Here is a 26,488-nt window from a genome sequence, read left to right as displayed (position 1 = left end):
GTAAAATTTTCAATCAAAAAATAAACTAGTAGCTCGCCATTGTTGATGTCAATAATTACACAATGCTCAAACCCATAAAATCAGTCGCACCCAAGCGCCAGCAGAGGGCAACAAAACACTTGTAACAAGTGGACATGACTGTGCTGTCATTTTAATCTGTTTGAGCAGAGCATGTGCTTTAAATGCGTCAAATATTTTAACGTGATTAATTTAAAAAATTAATTGTGTTAAATGTGCGTTACATGCGTCAAATATTTTAACGTGATTAATTTAAAAAATTAATTACCGCCCGTCAACGCGATAAGTTTGACAGCCCTAATACATATACATATATATATATATAAATTATATTTTTATAATTATATAGTATATTATTATAATTATATTATTATAATTATATATATATTATTTTTTTTAATTAATCACGTTAAAATATTTGACGCATTTAACGCACATGCTCTGCTAAACAGATTAAAATGACAGCACAGTGTCATGTCCACTTGTTACTTGTGTTTTTGGGTGTTTTGTCGCCCTCTGCTGGCGCTTGGGTGTGACTGATTTTATGGGTTTCAGCACCATGAGCATTGTACAATTATTGACATCAACAATGGCGAGCTACTAGTTTATTTTTTGATTAAAATTTTTTGAAATTTTATTAAAACATTAAGAGGGGTTTTAATATAAAATTTCTATAACTTGGACTAACATTTATCTTTTAAGAACTACAGGTCTTTCTATCCGTGGATCGATTTAACAGAATGTTAATAATTTTAATGCCATCTTGTTGATATTTTGTTATAATAAACAAATACAGTACTTATGTACAGTATGTTGAATGTATATATCCGTCTTGTGTCTTATCTTTCCATTCCAACGATAATTTACAGAAAAATATGGCATATTTTATATATGGTTTGAATCGCGATTAATTACGATTAATTAATTTTCAAGCTGTGATTAACTCGATTAAAATTTTTAATTGTTTGACAGCCCCAAAATATATATAAACAATGTTGTTAATCTTAAAATCTTAAATCTTAAAATGTAATTAATTACAGTTATAAATTACTTCTCCCAAAAAGTCATTGAGGTAGTAACTCAGTTACCTGAGTGTAAGAGCAATTACTTACTTGGCAAAGTAACTGGTGTTACCTTTCATGTTTTTTTTGTTTGTTTTGTTTTTCTTCAAGAAAAAAAATAACATAGGTCACACGATGTGAAGTTCAAAGGGTTTCTTGGAACAATTGGCCCAATTCTTTACATAAATCTTAAGTAGACAAAGGGGTATTGCGTATATTGCGGTAACTAGACATTAACTTTTGGTATGTTTAGAAGTCACTTGGTAACAATTTACAATAAGGGTCCCTTAATTAACATTAGTTAATGCATTTTAAGACAATAATTAATCTTTCAGTAACATTACAATAATTAATATAATTGCTTATCCAACATTTATTAATATATCAATTAACATGAGCTAATGCATGAGCTAATGCATTAATTCATAGCATAGTTCAAAACTTTTTTGCATTTCCAAAAAAAGTGACACTTCGATAAAAAATAATAATAATAATAATAATTTCAAATAAAAATATTATTTAAAAAAGAAAAATAGGGAAGGGCAATTTTATTTATTAAATGATTTTTTTCTTTGATTGAAAATATATTTTTTGATTGAAGCTTTTTTTGGGATTGAATACATTTAGACACAAATGTCCTACCCATAATATGGCCCAAACACAAAAAGGATTGCTTCAATCAAAGAAAACATTTTCAATGAAAAATTAAGTGTTCAAATGCAAATTTTTGAGTCTCAAATATTTTTTCGCATTCAAAAACTTTTTTTTTTTTTTTAAATGAAGTGATTTTCCTTTTCAAAATATTTTTTTTTGTTTGAAGCAACTTATTTTTAGATTGAATAATAAAGACACAAATGTCCTAGCCAAAATGCGGCCCAAACGCAAAACGTTACTTCAATCAAAAAAGTTCCTTCAATCAAATAAAACAGTTTTCAAATGCATTTTTTTTGTTTTAATTATATTTTTGCATTCAAACACATTTTTTTTGATTGAAGTGACTTTTTTTTTTTTAACTCATTTTCTCCCAAAAACGTATAAATACGTTCCATTTTTAATTGTCTCAGTGTCCCAAAAACTTATTTATGCGTCTTTTACATTTTTTTTCCACAATAGACATCTCTAGGTTCTGATGAAACTTCGCTCGAAAGCACAACGCTCAAAATCCATTTTAAAGCAATAAAACTCGCCACTGGAGGGCAGTAGCGCATTTGGTAAGAACTCATATCGGACCATGAAAGGAAATGAATGAAGAGAAATAGTCAGGAAACGGAAGTTGGAAGAAGTAAGAAGCGTGAGAAAAATGTGGAGAACGATGTAAACACAAGGCACATGCCCCACACAAGTTCCCTAGGTGAATTCTGTTACTAGGTAGTGGTCACTACAAAAGAGAGATTAAAAAAAAATCTATCTTGATAAGACAGGCGGTGATGTGGGAAAAATTTACCCAGCCGCGGCCACAACAGCGTCATCTCTCAGTTAGTTATGTGTAAATAAATTGTTACTTTGCTATCAAAAGCTCTATTTGTCTTGTTGTTTATGTTATTTTGTAGAAGGAAAACATTATTCAGATGTTTGGGATGTCACAAAAGCAAAAAATAGCTGTGTTAAAGTCAGTTATGTTTGAAATGTATGCTTTTACAAAAAGATCAATTTTCCTGTTTTTTCATCAGAAATTGGAAAATTAGCTAATCGATTTTCTAATGCTGATTTCTAAATAATGGTAAAAGACATGAACTAACTTTTTTTTCCTCCTGAAAGAATAGTGTCTAACCTTTCTTTTGGTGGGCTCCATGTTTATATAGCAATATAACAGAATTTTCTGTGGGCCTTGCAAAATCAGTCAAAATCCAGTAAAACGGCCGGGAGCAAAGGGGGTTGCTCCGTTGAAAATGGCTGGGAGTGAATGAGTTAATTGAAGCAACATTTTTTTGATTGAATTATAAAGACACAAATCTACCTCCATAGAAACTAATAAATTAACTCATTTGTGTGTCAAACATACTGTACATGACCAGTCAATATGATTTCTACTCTGTGTCTATGTTCCGTGACCACCTCACCGTCCATTCCGACCCCGCCTCCTCAAGACGTCTTCATCTTTCAAAAAGGTAGCGTGGGCAGAGTGAGCGGGCGTGGACTTCAAAACATTCATGTTAACTCCATTAGCGCAGATAACGCCAACAGAGAGAGAGAGAAAGTTTGTGAGAGATGGAGAAAATGAAAGAGATAAATGGACTATCTGTCTGCCTCGGACTCACTCAGCGCCGCTGTGATAAAGGTTTATCTCCGCCGGCAAACAAGTTGGCCCGCTCGGCCTCTCCGGCTCCCGCTGAGCGGCTCCCAGACGTGGGTTGAGTCCCTCCGGGGGGGCAAACATTGTTTGTGACACGGCAACTTTAGAACTTTGTCCATTTGAGATGAATTGGGCCGCTTTGGTCAGATCTCCTTTAATCCAAGATTTCTTACTTCCTTACCGTCTTTGTGCCAACGTGACTAAAGTTCAAGGAAATGGAACAAAATAACCTCCTAAAAATTAGTTTTTGAAATAAAATTCAATTTCTGGAGAAAATACGTCGGGTTCTTTGCTCTCTCTCTCTCTCTCTCTCTCTGATTGGTCATTTCCTATTAATTTTGGGGCATTTTCAAATCCTTGTTAACTAATTTCCTGCCATTGACAGTGCTAGATATCCAATCCCATTTTGACTGGGAGGGGAGGAGAAAGGAAGGAACGTCCAAATGGATGGATGTCTAACGCCGCAATTGGCACTAAAACATGAGCATTCACAGCCAGTCCTCCAAATTGAAATGAATTGGATGTCTATTTTAGGGCTGCAGCTATCGAATATTTTAGTAGTTCTTAGTAGAGCTGAGCCTCAAACGGTATATATATATATATATATATATATATATATATATATTTTTTTTTTTTTTTAAATGAGGATCTATGTACAACAAAAGAGCAATTGGCTAACTTACATAGTAGTCCGCTAGCTTAAAAGCTATAAAATGCTAAAGTTTTTTTTACAACGCTCTTAACAAATGGTTCGGACACATATTCCCAAAAAAAAAACTGCTAAATATACCTATCAAGTAACTGATGAATGCATGAAAAAAAACATTAGTTCAAACAAAACTTAGCTTACATTGATCTTAACAGGGAGCAGTTGGATTCAGCCATGTGAAAAGAGGCAGACCAGAGGGCAGTGTATCCACCCTAATCAATAAAACTAAATGCAAACACCTTCAAAATAAACCATTACAACGCTAATTAATTAAACGAATACTCGAAGCAACAAAATTTGTATAATTTTTTCTTATCGAATACTCGAGTGAATCGATTAATCGTTAAAGCACTAGTCGATTTTCTCAATGATAGGTAATTACCATAATTTTCGGACTATAAGCCGCTACTTTTCCCCCTCATTTAGAATCCTACGGCTTATAGTCCAGTGTGGCTTATTTGTTGATTTTTTTGGGGTTAATGGGTAATGCTTTATTTGACAATGGTGTCATAAGACTGTAATAAGACCGTATTAACTATGAAATGACATTATCATGGTCATTACTGAATGCTTATGACAGATGTCATTAAGTGTCATCAGGGCAAATTACAGTGGGGCAAATATGTATTTAGTTAACCACTAATTGTGCAAGTTCTTCTACTTCAAAAGATTAGAGAGGCCTGTAATTGTCAAATGGGTAAACCTCCACCATGAGAGACAAAATGTGGAAAAAAAAAAACTGAAAATCACATTGTTTGATTTTTAAAGAATTTATTTGCAAATCATGGTGGAAAATAAGTATTTGGTCTATACCAAAAGTTCATCTCAATACTTTGTTATGTACCCTTTGTTGGCAATAACTGAGGCCAAACGTTTTCTGTAACTCTTCTCAAGCTTTTCACACACTATTGCTGGTATTTTGGCCCATTCCTCCATGCAGATCTCCTCCAGACCAGTGATGTTTTGGGGCTGTCGTTGGGCAACACGGACTAACAACTCCCTCCACAGATTTTCTATAGGGTTGAGATCTGGAGACTGGCTAGGCCACTCCAGGACCATGAAATGCTTCTTATGAAGCCACTCCTTTGTTGCCCTGGCTGTGTGTTTAGGATCATTGTCATGCTGAAAGATCCGGCCACGTCTCATCTTCAATGCCCTTGCTGATGGAAGGAGATTTTCACTCAGAATCTCTCGATGCATAACCCTATTGATTCTTTCCTTTACACAGATCAGTCGTCCTGGTCCCTTTGCAGAAAAACAGCCCCAAAGCATGAAGCTTCCACCCCCATACTTCACAGGTGGTATAGTGTTCTTTGGATGCAATTCAGTATTCTTTCTCCTCCAAACATGAGAACCAATGTTTCTACCAAAAAGTTCTATTTTGGTTTCATCTGAACATAACACATTCTCCCAGTCCTCTTCTGGATCATCCAAATGCTCTCTAGCGAACCGCAGACGGGCCTGGACGTGTACTGGCATCAGCAGTGGGACACGTCTGGCAGCGCAGGATTTGAGTCCCTGGCTGCGCATTGTGTTACTGATAGTAGCCTTTGCTACTGTGGTCCCAGCTCTCTGTAGGTCATTCACTAGGTCCCCCCGTGTGGTTCCGGGATTTTTGCTCCCCGTTTTTGTTATCATTTTGACACCACACGGTTAGAACTTGGATGGAGCCCCATATTGAGGGAGATTATCAGTGGTCTTGTATGTCTTCCTTTTTCTAATAATTGCTTCCACAGTTGATTTCTTTACACCAAGCATTTTACCTATTGTAGATTCAGTCTTCCCAGCCTGGTGCAGGTCTACAATCTTGTCTCTGGTGTCCTTCGACAGCTCTTTGGCCTTGGCCATAGTGGAGTTTGGAATGTGACTGACTGAGGTTGTAGACCGGTGTCTTTTATATGATAATGAGTTAAAAAAGGGTGCCATTAATACAGGTAACGAGTGGAGCCTCGTTAGACCTTTTTGACAGCCAGAAATCTTGCTTGTTTGTAGGTGACCAAATTCTTATTTTCCACTCTAATTTGGAAATAAATTCTTTAAAAATAAAACAAAGTGATTTTCTGTTTTTTCCCCACATTCTGTCTCTCATGGCTGAGGTTTACCCATGTTGACAATTACAGGCCTCTCTAATCTTTTCAAGTAGAAGAACTTGCACAATTAGTGGTTGACTAAATACTTATTTGCCCCACTGTAGATTTGATCATTTGAAAATCTAAAGGTTTTTGCAATTGAAATTTTGAACAACCGTCAACATTAACAGGCGAAATCGAAGGAGAGCATGTGTTGCGTGAATTTTCTAAACGTTTCCAAGCTTTGCACATTTACTTGCTTCTTTCTGAATAGAAAGCGGAGATACCAGCGAGGGCGGGGGGCACGTATGTGCTGCTGCTGAGTTAAGCCCCAAATCACCGTCTGCTCTGCATGAAAGGCTTAGAGTCACTCCATTTAATGCCACCTTCTCTTTAGTCCAAAATAGGAAAGTAATATTGCCACTAAAGTCAAACTCTATAACTGAAACGTTCCCTTGCTGCCCACGTTGGAACCCCTAACAACAAGACTGCGAGCCAGAGACACTAGCCACTTGTCCACTCGAACAATCAAAGGATTCAATCCGTATTGCTTTGAAGCTGCATGATTTCCAAGTCATTTCAAAGCATAATAATGCCATTTCATATCTTGGCAGCAGACAACAAGTGAGCAACAGCTCTTCCGTTCAACTCGGAAAATAAGTTCACGCTTCTGCGATGCCCTTCGCCGGAGCTCTCAGGTGCTTCATTTCTTTGTGCACGGAGCGGAGAAGACGAGCGGAATCCTGCGAGAGAGCCTTCTGGAAATATATTAATTGACTTTCCGCTTTTTGCGGTCAGGTGTAACGCACGTTAGCGGAGATACGCCTGGCGAGGCCTTCTGGGAAATCCCTCGGTCGCGCAGCTGCCGCATCAGCTAACCTTCGCCTTTCCATGATGAGGCTAGCAGACTACGACAAGAGGTGGGTGTGGCGTGGAGGTCTTTATCGAATGTTGAAACATTGATTTACACTCGGATGTCCCGCAGCTATTAAGATAATTGCATGATCACGTTATAACATCCCTCTCAGGTGACTCCATTCCCTCTGACAATATCCCCCACCTTGCTCCGGAAGACCTGCAACTGCATTAGACGGATTGAAAAGATGCTCTAAAATATCACTTTTGATATTGTATTTCAAAGCATTTCCACTTATAAAAGCACTTCAGTCTATCCGACAACTGTGCTAATGATTTAATCGATGGATTGTCATTGCATGTATTGTTGGACGCAAAAGTCTTTCAGATAGAGATTACTTGAGTTAGGAATAAGATGCCACTTTTTAAACTTGGGATTTTCTACAATGTGTTAGATAGAGTGGTATGAAAAGTATCTGAACCTTTTGGAATTTCTCACAATTCTGCATAAAATCACAATCAAATGTGATCTGATCTTTCTCAAAATCACACAGATGAAAAAACAGTGTCTGCTCTAACTAAAACCACCCAAATATTTTTAGATTTTCATATTTTAATGAGGATAGTATGCAAACAATGACAGAAGGGAGAAAAATTAGTAAGCGAACCATCACATTTAATATTTTGTGGCCCCGCTTTGGCAGTAATAACTTCAACCAGCACATTGTTCAGGACTAATCCTCGCCCATTCTTCTCTACAAAACTTCTGTAGTTCAGTCAGATTCCTGGGATGTCTGGCATGAATTGCCGACGTTAGTTCATGTCCACAGCATTTCAATGGGGTTCAAGTCTGGACTTTGACTTGGCCGCTCCAGAATGTGTATTTTGTAGGGCTGTCTAACGATTAAAATTTTTAATCGAGTTAATAACAGCTTAAAGATTAATTAATCGTAATTAATCGCAATTAATCACAATTCAAACCATCTATAAAATATGCCATATTTTTCTGTAAATTATTGTTGGAATGGAAAGATAAGACACAAGATGGATATATACATTCAAAATACGGTACATAAGGACTATTTGTTGATCATAATAATAAATCAACACGATGGCATTAACATTATTAACATTCTGTTAAAGCGATCCATGGATAGAAAGACTTGTAGTTCCTAAAAGAAAAATATTAGTACAAGTTATAGAAATCTTATATTAAAACCCCTCTTAATTTTTTCGTTTTAATAAAATTTGTAAAATATTCAATCAAAAAATACACTAGTAGCCCGCCATTTTTGATGTCAATAATTACTTACACAATGCTCATGGGTGCTGAAGGCTATGAAATCAGTCGCACACAAGCGCCAGCAGAGGGCGGCAAAACTCCATAAAACACAATTAACAAGCATTTCAGTGTACTGTCATTTAAATCTGTCTGAGTGGGGGGAGTGCGTTAATTGCGTCAAATATTTTAACGTGATTAATTTAAAAAATTAATGCCCGTTAACGCGATAATTTTGACAGCCCTAGTATTTTGTTCTTATGAAACTATTCTGAAGTTGATTTACTTCTGTGTTTTGGATCATTGTCTTGTTGCAGTATCATCCTCTTTTTAGCTTTAACCGTCTTGCAGACAGACTCATGTTTTCCTGCAAAACATCCTAAAAAAACTTTTGAATTCATTTTTCCATTGATGATTGTGAGTTGTCCAGGCCCCGAGGCAGCAAAACAGCCCCAAATCATGATGCTCCCTCCACCGTGCTTTAAGGTCAGGATGAGGTGTTGATGTTGGTGAGCTGTTCCATTTTTTCCCCCACACATATTGCTGTGTATTACTCCCAAACAATTCAACTTTGGTTTCATCAGTCCCCAGAAAATATTTTGCCAAAACGTCTGTGGAGTGTCCAAGTGTCTTTTTGAGAACATGAATGTGCAAAAATGTTTTTTTTTTAATTATTATTTTTTTTTATATTAAGACAGCAGTGGTTTCCTCCGTGGAGTCCTCCCATGAATTCTTGGCGATAGTTTTACATATAGTTGATGTGTGCACAGAGTTATTGGACTGTGCCAGTGATTTCTGTAAGTCTTTAGCAGACACACTAGGGTTCTTTTTTATCTCTCTGAGTATTCTGCGCTGAACCCTTGGTGTCATGTTTGGTGGAAGGCCACTCCTTAGGAGGGAAGCAACAGTGCCAAACTCTATCCATTTGTAGACAACTTCTCTGACTGTTGATTGATGAACATCCAGACTTTTAGAGATGGTTTTGTATCTTTTCCCAGCTTTATACAAATCAACAATCCTTGATCGCAGACAGCTCTTTTGACAGAGTGATGGGGGAAAATATTACATTATGCTTTTGTGATGTATGATTGCTTCTGTGACATAGATTGTAACAAGTTCTATTGTTTTTATGTCTGTGAACAACTTCTATTGTTTTTCACCTTGTTCCCATAGTTAGGAGACGCGCTTGAGTAGGGAATCTCACGAGATAACTTGTTTTGCACCAAAGTTTTTTTTTTTTTTTTTGTTACACGCCTGTGTCCCATAGTTACACGCCTGGATCCCATAGCTAGAAGGGAATCTCACGAGATAACTTGTTTTGCACCCATAATATTTACCATTTGTTGCGTCTGTTGCAGCACAGCTCATTTGTCCTTTTTCAAGGGGGCTGAACCAAAAGTAGCTTTAATTTTTGTCATTGGACAAGGCCGCACCGCTCGGGGACGGAGGTTGGCCTCTACACCTCCGTGGGGCGCGTCCCTACAAAAAACGGACATTTCCGGGCGACCCGTGAAGTCCGCCAGCGGGTCACGTACGGATCGCCTGGCTTTGTTCCTTCGCCGCCTTACCGGAGTGTGTTGGCTTCCTGCTCATTAGTCACGGTAAGCGATTTTCATTGCGAAGGGACATTTCGTTTTGCTGTAACGGTAACGCGGGGATTCTGAGGTTGACAAACTCAAATCTAGCGTCATCGTTGACATTTGTTGATACTTGTTTGCTTGCGCTTGTGGGATTGTAATCAATAAATCTCATTTATTCTGCATTTTCTAATCAATAAACATTGTCTATTTTGCAAAAGTGTGCCTGTTACTGATTCACCGCGAACCTGGAAATTTCGGAAAAAACAGAGCCATGATGCACATTAGACAATGCTTCTTATCAAGACAATTCTTACCAGGTGGTGTGTTTTATAGTGGGCAGGGCAGCTTTAAACCACTCATTAGTGATTGGGCACACACCTGACCTTTGTTTGGTAAACATTGGTTTCAATTGCTCGTTAAAGGCAGAGGGTTGACTTACTTATTTTTCCCCCCTTTTGTCATTGTTTGCATGCTATCCTCATTAAAATATGATAACCTATAAAAGTTTGGGTGGTTCTAGTTAAAGCAGACAGTTTTTTCATCTGTGTGATTGTGACAAAGATCAGATCACATTTGATGTTGATTTTATGCAGAAATGAGAGAAATTCCAAAAGGTTCAGATATTTTTTCATAGCACTGTATAATAGACCTACAGGCAGCGTGGACTGCGCAGATAAGCTAATAATTATAAAATAATAATAATAAAAAAACATTTCCGTCACATTTTACACCATGAAAATAGTATGTAATGCAAGGATGACAAAAATGAGAACGTAGAGATGAAGACAACAAAAGGAACTGTGTGCAATGAGGAGTTTCGTTTCACTTTCGAATGTGAAAATCAGCAGCAAAGGCAAAATTATTTGTCGTAAACTTTAAATTGGAAAACATTTGAACGGGCTTCCACTTATTGACTAATCCGAGTAGAGATTCGTGTACGTCGTCCTCTCGTGGTTGGCCGCCATTGATGGAGTGTTTGTACTCAAGTATTTTTGATTGAATTTTTTTTTTTTTTTTTTTAATGAATGAAGTGATTTTTGATTTGATTTTTTTTGTTTGTTTGTTTAAAGCAACTTATTTTTTGACTGAATAATGAACACACAAATGTCCTAGCCAAAATGTGGCCCAAAAGCAAAACAAAATTACTTCAATCTGTTTCAATCAAAAAAAAAACAAAAAAAAACAATAAAAAAGTTTTCAAATGCATTTTTCTGAGTTTCAAATTTATTTTTGCATTCAAACAATGTTTTTGATTGAAGTGGCTTTTTTTTGGATAGAAAATATATGTTTTGATTGAAGCATTTATATGCTTGAATAATAAAGACAAATCCACCTCCATATGTACTTCAAGTTGGTGTAGTTGTTCAAAAGTGATACTGAAGATGTAGACTTGAGTGGATTTGGTAGTATTTTGGAGTGACATCAATAGTTTGTTTTCTTATCATTATCTGAATAACTCAATATGTTAACAGATACCGAGTTAGCACTTTGTTCCCTGTTTTATTCCTACTATAAAATATTATGTTTGCGCTTTGTCTCTGATTAAATAAAATGACCTCCACAAAATTCGACTTATACTCGGGTGCGACGTATAGTCCGAAAAATACGGTCGTATAAAGTCATGAAGTGACTACAGTGGGGATAATGATGTTTTAGAAAAATGTGAAACCCTTCGTAGGAACAATCCTTAAAGAACCTTTGCTATCTTGGAGAGAGTTATCGCAAACAAAGATGAACACCCTCAAAGACTTCTTTTGAACTGCCGAGGATAGGTTATCACCCGTGTCGGTTGTTACTCTTTGTCAGCACGATTACAAAAAAAAAATCGTCAGTGTTCTTGCAAACTGGCAAGAAGGAGTAAACGCCACGAGATGAGGGGGAAAAGGCATTTAAGGCAGAAGGAGGATCGATTTAACACGGCGACGAGCTTCATTTCTCACAATGGCACAGCCCGAAAGTGTGCTGGCAGAGTTGTTAAGTATTGAATTAACACCCGTTATGGCTACGTAATGAAGGGAATTCATAGGATGTGACTTACCTTTCTCTCAGGGGACTTGGTCGCAAAAACGGGCATGTGACAGACAAGCAGCGGACCCCAAAAAGGGGCCGTCGGCTTGCCCTCGTGCTCGCCGGACAGCCAGCCGGGGGAGTTTTCCTCGCCTAAAAAATTCAGAAAACAACCTTTAAAGGAAGCCTCGGACTTCAAGACTTGTTGGCTCCAAGAAGCCACAATTGTTCTCTTTAATTAAAATATGTTCTTAGAAACACATATATTATTGACATTGATTTTAAAATTTATAATATTTAGTACATGTTTTGACCTACGGAAGGCACCATGTTTTAAACCCGCAATGCACACTGGGGGTGATGACGCTGTTGGGCTGGACTGGGAGAATAGCTGTGCTAGCTAGCAAGTGAAGCTAGGATGATGACTGGGATGACTTTGTCACATTCTGCTGCTGGTCAGAATGTTTTGTTACAGAGATGTGGGATGAGTTCCCAACGTCGTACCTGCATCCAATTCCAGCTCACCGGCAGTGTCTTTAAACCGATCCTAGGCGACTTGCCGAGATATTGACTTGCTGCCATTTGACAGTTTGTTTATTCTTTCTTTGCTAGTTGCATCATTGCCTTTTTTTTTTTTTGTCTGTCTCTCACCTTGGTTATCCCTCAGATTTTTTTTTATGGATTCACAGCCAGTTCTCTGTGTTAACATAAAATGGCTGTCTATCGCCGTCAATGACATGCAATGACTTAAAGACAATTAAAAAAATAAATAAATCTACTTTAGAGAATCGTAACCAGATGTATTCCTGTTTTTATTCATTTTAATGTAAAAAAAAAATTGCTTTAATTGACAATGTAATAATTTATAATCATAAAAAATATATTTCATAAAACCCAATAATGATGAATAAGTTTTAAAAAATTTTTTATCATAATAATAATAATGGCTAACATTTAAGTTTTATTGAAGGACCAAAAATAATTGCTTTCCCTACGGAGGGTTAAAGGTCTGAAGTGTCAAGGGTTAAATATATATTTAAAAATTTCATCAAAGCTTTTACATGTTTTCCTGTAATTCCTGTCTACCCTGTCACAATTACTTCAATATCAGAAAGCTTAACATTTCCACTCTGTCTTGGTGAAATATCAACAGATGTGCCGACAATTACTGGCTTTGTAATTCCTGTCCACCCTGTCACAATGACTTCAATGTCAAAAAGCTTAACATTTCCACCCTGTCATGGTGAAATATCAACAGAGGAGACAACAATGACTGATTATGTTTCAGTATTCTATATTTTCACCAATGGGTTAAACTCTAAGATGAAGTAAACACGTCCACCCTGTCATTTACACCCTCCCAAAAAGAAAGTTTCAGAGCGGCACGGTGCCCCCACCAGTTTAAGTGTGAAGCCAGCGCTCATGATGCAAGAAGAAGACGACGGCAAGCAGCGGTGAGCGCAAATTAGCCTTGACCTTCAGTCTTCCCAACCTCGTAATGATGATGAATAACAGTAAACAACATTAACGAGCGCACGCACATCGCCACGCATCCCATTGACACACAATGATGAACTTTTTTCCCCCTCCAACTCCCTAACTTCTACAGGAGAGAAGCCACCTTGCTACAAATCGACTGCACCTTGTCACTTTCAAGGCAAAAAAGCTTAGAAAACGATGCGGGGATGAAGAATTAAACCGCTTTTTATTCACACGGCCTTACGAACACGCAGCGCGAAGGACGACCCGAACGCCGCCGATCGACATGATGAAATTAAAACATCAATGGCGTTTCGCGTAAATGTATTTGTTTTACAAGGACAAATGCGGCAAATGATTGCGCTCGCAGATTTCATTGTGATGAGCATGGATTTGCCATAAATAGGCCTTTAATGTCAGCTTCCTGATAGCAATTACGTGATGCATCTGTGACCTACCGCATCTGCAGGGGAAAAAAAACAACCAATCAGCAGGCGTGCAACGTAATTAGATTCGAATGAATACATTATTTAATGTTATTCGTATAAATATTTTAAAGACTGAGGCGGGCCCGCAAGGACACACGGCTAACCTTAAGACACTGACCTGAAAATCAGCACGTTCCCAATTAGGGACACTCACACTTTGGCCTTAATTGAACAAAATGCCCCCAATTAACTTAATGTGGAATTTGTCCGCCAAAGTGGTCAAAGTCAATATTACACACACACATCTCTTGTCAGTGAGCCACCACAATGTCCCCATTACAACAATTCCATTGGACACTGCAATGACAATAAATAATTTTAATTCAATGTACTTCAAGTGTGCCGTATATCAAATAAACAATGTGTCAAATTGACTCTAACAGTGCGGAACTATGTTCTTGTCGATTGGTTTGTAAAAAGATAGGCATTGCTGATGTGGCAACCCCTTACATCTTACAGAATTGGCGAAGCAGCCTGTACACAACTACTTGCCCAGCTCAGGCCCGTGAATGAAAACTCACCATTTTGATAACTTAAAGTGCCTATGACACGATGAAAAAAAAAAAAAACTAAATAACATTAAAATGTGAATTAAAATCATATTTTGAGACGATTCTACTACATAAAAAAATTTGGCAAAGCGCAGATGATGTGAAATGAGTTTTTAAACTGCTGTCTAACCCCGCCTGTCATTGTAGCGCTCTAGCGCCTCCATCTGGGTGATAACGTCGGCAGAGTAAAGATTTCAGCTGATTTATAATTTAGCCCATTAAGGGGGAAGATTCAGAACGGAGAAAATGCGACAGAGAGCAACACAATGTCATCATTGTTTTTATCTCTCTACTCCAACATTTTTATAGGATATTCTCTTTATCTTAGTATTTTTACCCAATTGCTAAATAAATTGTATGGTCATGACAAATAACAGTCGTGTGCTAAATGGAATATGAAATATTAAAAATGCATTTGTTCAGTACAACAGGGCTAAAGTACTGCATATTGGCAAAGTGACGACATCTTAAACCTCCCGAACGGTATTTTATGCCACCGGAGTTAGTAGAGGTGTGCACTATTGCGTATTGGTGTAAATATTGCGAACTATGATGCCAATGCCGTAGCGGCTAATTTCTCCCATTGATTTTTTTCACAACGTTTCAAAATGCATGCATGGTACGAAAAATACAATAATTACCTTGAGGCCTCAAACAAATTACTCCTGTGACAATCCTTCCTGTTTGAATGTGGTACAGCTTTCATACTTTTATCCTAAATCCGGCGTTGAATCGCTGCATGTGTTGCTGTGACCGGCTGCGAATGACTAAAGCGGATTGTGGGATGGGCCCCCTGCTTGAAGGCGTTGCACAGTGGCTGGCCGAATTGACCCGTCAATACAATTATAAAGTCTACACACTAGCAGTGCAATGGTTTGCGGTTCAAAGCAACCATAAGGTTCGCCCTGTACAACAATACGCCTTTATGAACCGCGACTTTTCGGTTTTGCAATTAATGTATTCCGAACGCTTGTGGAATGAATTGATTGAGCTCTGTGTGCCTGTGTGTGACGTGAAGCACGAGCACCTGTGTAATAGAAGCCGAGTAACGCCCTCTCTCGCTTACGAGCGAAGTGAAAGTGAAACAAGAAAGAAAACAAATACCTGTAGCTATGGCGAGCGGAGGAGTGGAGAGACCGAATTTTGAGGAAGCATCGGCTTCTTTCAAATCTGCGGTGTGGCAAAATTTTGGTTTCCCTGTGGACTACAATGCGGAGGGAGAGAAAATATTGAAGAAAAAAAGAATTTCAAGCATTGCTCAGCGCTTGTTCCCCATGCTAATGGCAACACTTTTATAACATGACTCCGGCACCTCAGCCGGCATCATCCACAGATATCACTTTCTCAGGGCAAGAAAAACCCTGAAGATGACACAAATCAAAACACACAGCGGGCTTCGTTAATGTATTTGCAACGCTTGACCTGCGTTACATTGCTCCCTCGCAGACATATTTCTCCAACAACGTCATCCTCGACATTTATGAAATGGCACGCAAAGCCATAGAAGATGATTTCGCTAAAGCACATAGTTTCGCCATGACCACTAATAGCTGGACGTCCCGTGTTACAGAGTGCTAATACCTAACTGTGACAGTCCACTATAATTCATACCTGTCAAGTTGTACGGTCTCGTCGTAATTTGTACAAGTGAGCACTGATTTTTAAATATGTACGCCATACGTTACGTTCAAAATCTGCACGTTTTTCATGCATTATGTTTTTTTTTTTTCACCCGTTCGAATTTGGTCACCGTTTCTGCAATTAGACAATGTTCGTTAATATGTTGGTTGAATGACGCGAGAAAAGTCAGACACGGAGAGGGAAGAGTGTTTGTTGAGACGCTGTAGCAAACGCGATGCTAGGCTAAGTGGCTCCAATATTTCCTGACTGTAGCCGACAGCATACAATCTACGCCTAGATATCTCATGCATATAGAACTACATGCGAAATGACAGACTCGGTAGCATTAGTAAACAGCCGCCATTTTAGAGCAGTAAACTTCTCAGAAAGGCTCTGTTGTAGTAAATCTTCCGAGCGAACCTAAGCAACTTTTTATCTAAAACACTCCTAAATCGGCAAAATCTTGAGTCTATCTTTAAAGGATGAAACCGTTTTAGAATTTTCACATGTCGAAAATAGACAGAAGGGAACTAATGCAAAAACGGGAGCAATTTTATCAACTTTAACGGTTGATTCACAACATTAAATGACCTCCAAACATAGCAAAGGTTATTACCGTAATTTCCCGAATATAAGGCGCACCCGTGTATAATGCGCACCCCAAATTTATTTGTAAAATTTAGGGAAAAATATTGCACCCGTTTATAATGCGCACCCTAATTTTAGCACCAATAAATAGAAGAATACAAGAAAACAGAGCTCGTGTACAGATACAAAAATGTCATTTTACTGACTGGTGAAACAGCACAAGCATAGCATATTGGTAGTTCAAAACATTACCATAAACTGACAATATTTACGGTAATAATACGATTTGACAACTTCTCCAGCTTACCAGAATCTAGGAGAAAACAAAACAGATGTGACTTTTCTTTTAAAGGCAGCTGTATAACTTGCTCGTTTCATCATGATGAATAAATGTTTCTTCCATGGATTGATACGGTAAAATGAAAGGGAGAACGTAAGTCGGAAATCCGTGAGAGCTCATCGCTGTGACCACGACAGTAAAAATAGGAACTATTGTTATTTGGGATTGAGTTTCCTGAGGGACAGATATAGTTGACGGACACAGGAAGTCTGTGTGCTTACATTTGTTATGGTCAGAGTTGCGGAGCTGCAATAAACGTTGACGCAAATGAGTTCAAGAAACTAAATTCCGTGCTTTATGAAGAGTAAAAAAAGCAGAATTTAACACGGACGAAATCATTCGGCCGATTAGAGTGAAGTATTACCCAAACAAAATGGTGACGTCTTGTACCGTAATGGTCGGCAACGGGTCGCCGCATACGTTTCTTCAACACAACGTGGCCGTGTCAATAAAAAAAAAAAAAAAAAAAAATCGATATATATATATATGTAATATATATATATTTCTGTCTCCATCCATGTACCCGTTTATAATATGCACCATGATTTTACAAGTTAATTTTGGGGAAAAAAAGTGCGCGTTATATTCGGGAAATTACGGTATGTTTTTGGGTTTGTTTTTTTTTTTTTTCATGAAAGGTATCACCAGTTACTTTGCCAAGTAACTTTTTTACTACTGTGTGTGTATTTCAGTAGTCAGTCAATACACTAGCCAAAGAGCTAAGAGGCATTTTAACAGTCAAAAATGTTTACATTTTAAGTGTTTATTTCATTTTTTAAAAAGCAAAATAAAGGCAGTTTTTTTTTTTTTTTTTTAAAATACAAAACGCAAACCGAAACCGAACCGAAACCGTGATCCCAAAACCGAGGTTCAAACCGAACCGTGGGCTAACTGAACCGTTGCACCCGTACTACACACCGCTTACTTTAACCGCACTTCATGTTGTTCTGTCCATGTCCGCCAATGTTTCGCTCAGGAAACTTGTCTATAGTCCGGAAAATACAGTTACTGACGTAATCAAAGAGTATAACAGAGACTTGAAGAGACTGTAGTTCAAAGATGAGACATGGCAAAATCCCTGATATCCATGAATATTTCAGTACTGCTGACGGCGATAGACGTCCAATTCCTTTGCACCTGGAGGGCTGGCAGCGAATGAACGGCTCTCACCGGCTTGCACCCGCGAAAATTAATTTTCCGAGCACGTTTTCCGTTTCACCACCCCCGTGACGCAAAGGCCAAAGATATAGACTAATTAAATAAAGCAGTGCAATTGATATTTCAGCATGGATCAATGCGAGTGCAGGATCTGTTAATTAAATCCTTGATAATGTTTACTCATCATAAACATTTCCCACGTTTGAGCTTGGCAAGATAGAGCGTGGGCGGGGGGGTCTATATGGCGAGGGTGTGTGTGTGATAATCGGAGACGTTTGACAGATTAATTTCGGGGTCGTGCAAACAGCCTTCACGCGCACGCTTGCTGAAAGCTTTTTTGTTCTGCTGCTTTCAATACTCGGAAGATTTAAAAAAAAAAAAAAATTAAACGCGGAAAAATGAGTTGATTCATCGAATAGATATGTTTCAAAAGCACAAAAGAGGATGGATAAAAGTTACATGTGAGGTTAAGCCGGTGTTGTGTGAACTTCCATGGTCGTTATGGCAACCTGGCAATCTGAATCCCGAGTGCTGGTGAAAAATGTAAGATTTGAAGGCAACGCGTTCCTATGGATTTGGCGTATGTGGGCACGAGGCAGGTTATCGGCGAGTGGATTAAGAAAGAGGGTTAGCATGTATGTGCGCCAGCCATGTGTTGTGGGAGAGACTTGGAAATTTAGAAAAAATGTACTTCAAATACAAAAATATGTTACATAAGCGAATCAAGTAGTGGTGCTGTGAGATCCAAATTTAATATTTTGTATGACTTCCATGGGCTTGAAGGACTGCATTCATGCAGTTCGACAAGGATTCATACAATTTATTGATGAAGTCATCAGGAACATCAAAGAAAGCAGTCTTGCATGCCTCCCAGAGTTCATCGACATTCTTTGGTTTCGTCTTCCATGCTTCCTCTTTCATCCTGTTCATGTCTGGTGACTGGGCTGGCCAGTCCTGGAGGATCTTGATCTTCTTTGCCTTGAGGAACTTTGAGGTAGAGATTGAAGTATGCGATGGAGCACCATCCTGCTGCAGAATTTGTCCCTTTTTATGGTTAGGAATGTAAGAGGCAGCTAAGATGTGTTGATATTTCAGATTATTTATGTTGCCTTCCACCCTGCAGGATGGATGTAACCCCAGACCATGATTTTGCCACCACCAAACTTCACTGTTTTCTGAGTGAATCTCGAATCTATGCAGGCTCCAGTAGGTCTCCTGCAATATTTGTGGCGACTGTGGTGTAATTCAATGGAAGATTCATCTGGAAAAATCCACCTTTTGCCACTTTTCCAGCGTCCATCCTTTTGACCGGCTGTGGGCCTTGGCAAATGCCACACGGTTTTTTAATATTCTGCACCCTGAGAGATGTGCAGGGTGGAAGGCAACATAAATAGTCAGAAATATCAACAAATCTTAGATGCCTCTTACATTCCTAACCATAAAAAGGGACAAATTCTGCAGCAGGATGGTGCGCCATGGCATACTTCAATCTCTACCTCAAAGTTCCTCAAGGCAAAGAAGATCAAAACCCTCCAGGACTGGCCAGCCCAGTCACCAGACATTAACCTCATTGAGCATGTCTGGGGTAGGATGAAAGAGGAAGCATGGAAGACGAAAACCAAGAAAGTTGATGAACTTTGGGAGGCATGTAAGACTGCTTTCTTTGATGTTTTTGATGACTTGTATGAATCCTTGCTGAACCGCATGAATGCAGTCCTTCAAGCTCATGGAAGTCATACAAAATATTAAATTTGGATCGCACAGCACCATTACTTGAGTTGCTTATGTTATGTAACATATTTTTGCATTTGAAGTACATTTTTTGTTCAATTTTCACACAACTTTCTGTGGGCGACAAAACTTTGTCTTGCCAAAATTTGACCTTTATGTCTTCATTAAATGATTAATCTTTTTTCAGTGAAACAAATATATTTTTGTACATTCAACATCATTTGGGAGGGTCTTAACTTTCATATGAGCCATTTCTAAAACCAATTGAATAATTAAAAGTCAGGTTATTAGCAATTGTTTCTACTGAATTGATAAGCAACAAGACTTTTGTCAGGGACTGTACTGTGTCCGGGTAGAACATTGGAACTTTTGCCAGAATAACATTTTTTTTCCAGATCGAGTCGTGATATTATGATATAAAAGTTTACCAAGGTAAGAAACTCGTAAATTTTGAAAAAATATAATACAACTGTGTTGTCTTTCATAGTGGAAATGACATCTTTACTGTTAAAAAAATATATTTTCTCTAAGAAGTAGCTTTTTGTTCTCCAAAAAAATAGCACTTTTTTGTTGTAATAATTTCATTCTATATTTATGTGATCATACATCCCAATGACAAGAGAGCTTTTAATTGGCCCCAAAGTAAGGTATGGAGGATTACAGCATTAATATTCATTCGAAAGGATGCTCAGTGACGCACGGGAGGGGCAATTTTAGCCAAACAGCCTTAGGCGAGCATCCCACCCTCCGCCTGCCCTCTCTGTTCCCTGCAGTGGGGCTGATTGCACATCTCAATCATCCCAACAGCTCTCGTCCCTTGTTTTGCCCTCCCATAATGCATCGGCCTCGCCGCAGTCAAAGTCTGAGACCCCGAGCTTGGCGGGGAAGCGATTAATTTCAAGAATGGCAAAGCCCATTAATTAGGCAATGTTTCGGGCTAGTTCCTGAAGACCCCTCATAAAATACATTGTACTGTCATTGTCTCTTGAAAAAAAACTGTATTTTGGGGGAAAGCTTGGCCCGGTCATGCAGGGTTGAGTATTTTAATGACATACTCAGACAACAATTTGTTGTCATTAAAGCAGTCACGATGTGAGGAAGGGGTGTTACTGTACATTGGTAAACGGCAATTTAGCCAGAAGCCGCCCGCGAGGTGTACGGCTTTCTGCCATTTATGGCCTCAAGCGCCGACATAACTTTTGACTACAGTTACCTTAGGCACTGTTATGCCAATCAAATGTGATATTGATGAAAATTAACCACAAAGTTTTGAACGATGGCGCACCATCCGCGAAATTCAATTGAAACTCGCTCAAGCTGAAGTAGGGCTGCAGTTTTCGATTATTTTAGTAGTCGATTAATCGATGAACCATTAGTTCAAATACTCGAGTAATCGGATAAGGAACATGAAAAATTAAATTACCTGAGCTGAGCCTCAAACGGTATAAAAAACAAATAAATGAGGATCTATGTACAACAAAAGTAAAACTGCCTAACTTACATAGCAAAAGTCCGCTAGTTTAAATGCTATAACATGCTAACTTTTTTACAATGCTCTTACCAAATGATTCAGACACATATTCCCACAAAAATAGGCTAAAAATACCTATTAACGAAATAACGAATGCATTAAAAAAAAAAAAAAAACATTAGCTCAAACAAAAACATAGCTTATGTTGGTCCTAACAGAGAGCACCTGGATTCAGCCATGTGAAATGAAGCAGACTAGAAGGCAGTGTATCCATCCAAATCAATAAAATTAAATGCAAACACTTTCAAAATAAACCATTACAACGCCACTTAAATTAAACGAATACTCAAGTAATCGAATTAGGAACATGAAAAATTAAATTACCTGAGCTGAGCCTCAAACGGTATAAAAAACAAATAAATGAGGATCTATGTACAACAAAAGTACAATTGGCTAACTTACAGAGCAAAAGTCCGCTAGTTTAAATGCTATAACATGCTTTTTTACAATGCTCTTAACAAATGGTTCAGACACATATTCCCACAAAAATAGGCTAAAAATACCTATAAACTAAATAACGAATGCATTAAAAAAAAAAAACATTAGCTCAAACAAAAACGTAGCTTATGTTGGTCTTAACAGGGAGCACCTGGATTCAGCCAAGTGAAATGAGGCAGACTAGAAGGCAGTGTATCCATCCAAATCAAAAAAATTAAATGCAAACACTTTCAAAATAAACCATTACAACGCCACTTAAATTAAACGAATACTCGAAGCAGCAAAATTCAATTCAAATCTTTTTTTCTAATCGAACACTCGAGTTAATCGATTAATCGTTGCAGTACTAAACTCAAGTTTCCGTGCCAAAGAAGGGGTTTAACGGTACACACAAATAAAAAAAGACCCAAATCACACCGGTCCGTGGTGCATAGAAGGGTGGGGACCCCTACTCTATATCACCCAAATCACAAAACTGTCAGGTAAACTTTAATTTGGGATTTAACTTAAACGATATTCTGTTTTATCATTTGTTAGACTCTTCTTGCTTTCACTTTAAGTTCATCTATTCACTCAATGTTGCTGTAATCTCTTATTTCTTTTCTTTGCTAAAGCATGATGGGTTTACCTTGTGTTTGAATGGTGCTATAGAAATCAACTTGCCTTGCTTTAAGGGGTAACATTGAAGTTTAAAAGGTGCTGTTGGAGCGATATAAAAGTGATTTTACTGTCGTTTTATGAAAGGCATCTGCTCCTATAGTTTTTTTCATCAACACATGTGCAAGGGCAGCGCACTTGTTTTTGTTCACAAAAGATTGCGATTCACCCAGCCAAAGTGTCTTTCTTCCTGTAAAAATATAAGTTATTTTCTGATTGAATTAGAACTTTTCCTCGAAAAGCCTGTACAGTCCCTGACAAAAGTCTTGTCGCTTATTCATTTTGTAGAAACAATTGCTAATAACCTGACTTTTAATTATTCAGTTCGTTTCAGAAATGGCTCAAATGAAAGCTAAGACCCTCCCAAAAGATGTTGAATGTACAAAAATATACAGTGCCTTGCAAAAGTATTCGGCCCCCTTGAATCTTGCAACCTTTCGCCACATTTCAGGGTTCAAACATAAAGATATGAAATTTAATTTTTTTGTCAAGAATCAACAACAAGTGGGACACAATCGTGAAGTGGAACAACATTTATTGGATAATTTAAACTTTTTTAACAAATAAAAAACTGAAAAGTGAGGCGTGCAATATTATTCGGCCCCTTTACTTTCAGTGCAGCAAACTCACTCCAGAAGTTCAGTGAGGATCTCTGAATGATCCAATGTTGTCCTAAATGACCGATGATGATAAATAGAATCCACCTGTGTGTAATCAAGTCTCCGTATAAATGCACCTGCTCTGTGATAGTCTCAGGGTTCTGTTTAAAGTGCAGAGAGCATTATGAAAACCAAGAAACACACCAGGCAGGTCCGAGATACTGTTGTGGAGAAGTTTAAAGCCGGATTTGGATACAAAAAGATTTCCCAAGCTTTAAACATCTCAAGGAGCACTGTGCAAGCCATCATATTGAAATGGAAGGAGCATCAGACCACTGCAAATCTAGCAAGACCCGGCCGTCCTTCCAAACTTTCTTTTCAAACAAGGAGAAAACTGATCAGAGAGGCCCATGATCACTCTGGATGAACTGCAGAGATCTACAGCTGAGGTGGGAGAGTCTGTCCATAGGACAACAATCAATCGTACACTGCAAAAATCTGGCCTTTATGGAAGAGTGGCAAGAAGAAAGCCATTTCTCAAAGATATCCATAAAAAGTCTCGTTTAAACTTTGCCACAAGCCACCTGGGAGACACACCAAACATGTGGAAGAAGGTGCTCTGGTCAGATGAAACCAAAATTGAACTTTTTGGCCACAATGCAAAACGATATGTTTGGCATAAAAGCAACACAGCTCATCACCCTGAACACACCATCCCCACTGTCAAACATGGTGGTGGCAGCATCATGGGTTGGGCCTGCTTTTCTTCAGCAGGGACAGGGAAGATGGTTAAAATTGACGGGAAGATGGATGCAGCCAAATACAGGAACATTCTGGAAGAAAACCTGTTGGTATCTGCACAAGACCTGAGACTGGGACGGAGATTTATCTTCCAACAGGACAATGATCCAAAACATAAAGCCAAATCTACAATGGAATGGTTCAAAAATAAACGTATCCAGGTGTTAGAATGGCCAAGTCAAAGTCCAGACCTGAATCCAATCGAGAATCTGTGGAAAGAGCTGAAGACTGCTGCTCACAAACACTCTCCATCCAACCTCACTGAGCTCGAGCTGTTTTGCAAGGAAGAATGGGCAAGAATGTCAGTCTCTCGATGTGCAAAACTGATAGAAACATACCCCAAGCGACTTGCAGCTGTAATTGGAGCAAAAGGTGGCGCTACAAAGTATTAACGCAAGGGGGCCGAATAATATTGCACGCCCCACTTTTCAGTTTTTTATTTGTTAAAAAAGTTGAAATTATCCAATAAATTATGTTCCACTTCACGATTGTGTGCCACTTGTTGTTGATTCTTGACAAAAAATTAAAATTTTATATCTTTATGTTTGAAGCCTGAAATGTGGCGAAAGGTTGCAAGGTTCAAGGGGGCCGAATACTTTTGCAAGGCACTGTATTTGTTTCACTGAAAAAAGATTTATAATTTAATGAAGACATAAAGGTCAAATTTTAGCAAAACAAAAGTTTTGTCGCCTACAGAAAGTAGTGTGAAAATTGAGCAAAAAATGTACTTCAAATACAAAAATATGTTACATAACATAAGCGAATTAAGTAGTGTGCTGTGAGATCCAAATGTAATATTTTGTATGACTTCCATGGGCTTGAAGGACCGCATCCATGCGGTTCGGAAAGGATTCATACAATTTATTGATGAAGTCATCAGGAACATCAAAGAAAGCAGTTTTGCATGCCTCCCAGATTCCATCAACATTCTTGGGTTTCATCTTCCATGCTTCCTCTTTCAATCTACCCCAGACATTTTCAATGATGTTCATGTCTGGTGACTGGGCTGGCCAGCCCTTGAGGATCTTGATCTTTTTCCACTGCAGCAGAGCTCCACGAGACCTGGTCACCTGAAGTCCCTGTGTCAACCAGAACATTCTGTCGAATTCTGTCTAGAAATGGCCTCCATGGTCGAACAGTCTGTCGAATTCTGTCTAGAAATGGCCTCCATGGTCCAATTAGTGCCCAGAAACCAACATTAAACAAAAGACAATTAAAAAACCATGTGGCATTTGCCAAGGACCACAGCATGTCAAAAGGATGGATGCTGGAAAAGTGGCAAAAGGTGGATTTTTCAGATGAATCTTCCATTTACAGGGTCCCCCCAGGATTGAGAAATCTAAATTCAAGACTTTTAAGACCTTTTTTAATGCCATTTCAACTGAAAATTAATACTTTTCTCGCACCCATTATTTAGATAATATTGAATTATATTAAAAAAAATAAAGCACTGAACATCAAATTTAACCTCAATTACGAAGTGTGTTTGACAAAAGAATCACATTTATTGAAGATACAATTAAAACATTTAAATATAAGGTCTTTCAGAATTTTTTTTCCCAGGATAAAATGGATTTTACACTATTATTGTAAAGCAACTTCAGAAATTACATTTGCAAGACAACAGGTTTCCCTTTTAAGAGGACCTAGTCAAGGTGGTATGGAGGTAATTGTCAAGTTGGCCACCTTAACTGTAAAGTGCTTGCAATTGGCAGTGAAAGTTTAAAAAACAGCCACTCAATGGCAGTAGTTTACCATTAATTACCACAAAATAAAAAAGCTACACATGACCGTTTCCCTTGGTAACTTTTTTTTTTCTAATCACATTACAAGAAGTATAAAAAACACGTTAATCCTTTGTTAGCTATTGAAGACATTTCTTTTAATCAGATAGAGAAAATCCATACTCTTATTTAATCAAGAAAAACATTTAAATATACCAGTTGTTGTTTTATTATCACCTACATTATAATTTGCCTATCACCATGCCATGTTATTCAGATCAACGTTACCCCGCACTTGTTCCAATAATAGACAGCGTCAACCGTGTTGTGTATCTGAGAGATGGTGAATTTACCACTCCGGGTTATCCATGATAAGGCTAGTACACCTGCCAATACCCCATTGAACATGGCTAACTCTTGAGTTAAAACTGCGAAATTCACATTCATTCAAAAGGCAAACCGTGCAGAAATACATTATTGCATCTAACACATTTTAATTGGAGAAATTGGCAACTTACTTTGAAATGTTAAGCAGGTCCACTCCCTTCGCATGACCCATAAACTGCGACCCAAAGTATCTGGATGCGACTTGGTCGCCGATCCAATATCTCACATGCTGGTCCAACTGTTTGGACTTGGTTGTCTTGTTGAGGCTTTCGTCGAACATAACAACTAAGGCATCTGAGCAGTTCCTTGCGTTAGCACACAGTACTGTGCGATTGCCTGCTGTTGATGCTAATGATGCTAACGGCGCGCACGCACGAGGTGCAGCGCATCGTAAAAATTCTATGCGTCATCTTGGATTTACAAAAAAAAAAAAAAAAACTTCGTCACGGATATAATTTAGGTTTCACTGAGATGTTCTTGAAAATTAAAACCACTGTGAAAAAATTCCAGACTTACGACAGCTAA

At 38.2% G+C, this 26,488-nt stretch overlaps 1 protein-coding gene across 3 annotated transcripts in view; it reads right to left on the bottom strand.

The window, feature by feature from the left end:
* The window catches only part of arhgef10la (Rho guanine nucleotide exchange factor (GEF) 10-like a), a 389,757-nt gene that overhangs the window by 141,080 nt on the left and 222,189 nt on the right, over nt 1-26,488 (bottom strand). For all 3 annotated transcript variants that reach the window (XM_057845783.1, XM_057845784.1, XM_057845786.1), the window contains one exon: nt 11,903-12,024. In XM_057845783.1, coding sequence (XP_057701766.1) covers nt 11,903-12,024 — 122 coding nt within the window. The remainder of the gene's footprint in view (nt 1-11,902; nt 12,025-26,488) is intronic.

This window comes from Corythoichthys intestinalis, chromosome 9 (genome assembly GCF_030265065.1).
Source record: "Corythoichthys intestinalis isolate RoL2023-P3 chromosome 9, ASM3026506v1, whole genome shotgun sequence".
Lineage (NCBI taxonomy): Eukaryota > Metazoa > Chordata > Actinopteri > Syngnathiformes > Syngnathidae > Corythoichthys > Corythoichthys intestinalis.
The sequence above is the reverse complement of the archived record's forward strand: the minus strand, read 5'-3'. Positions and strand labels throughout refer to the sequence as shown.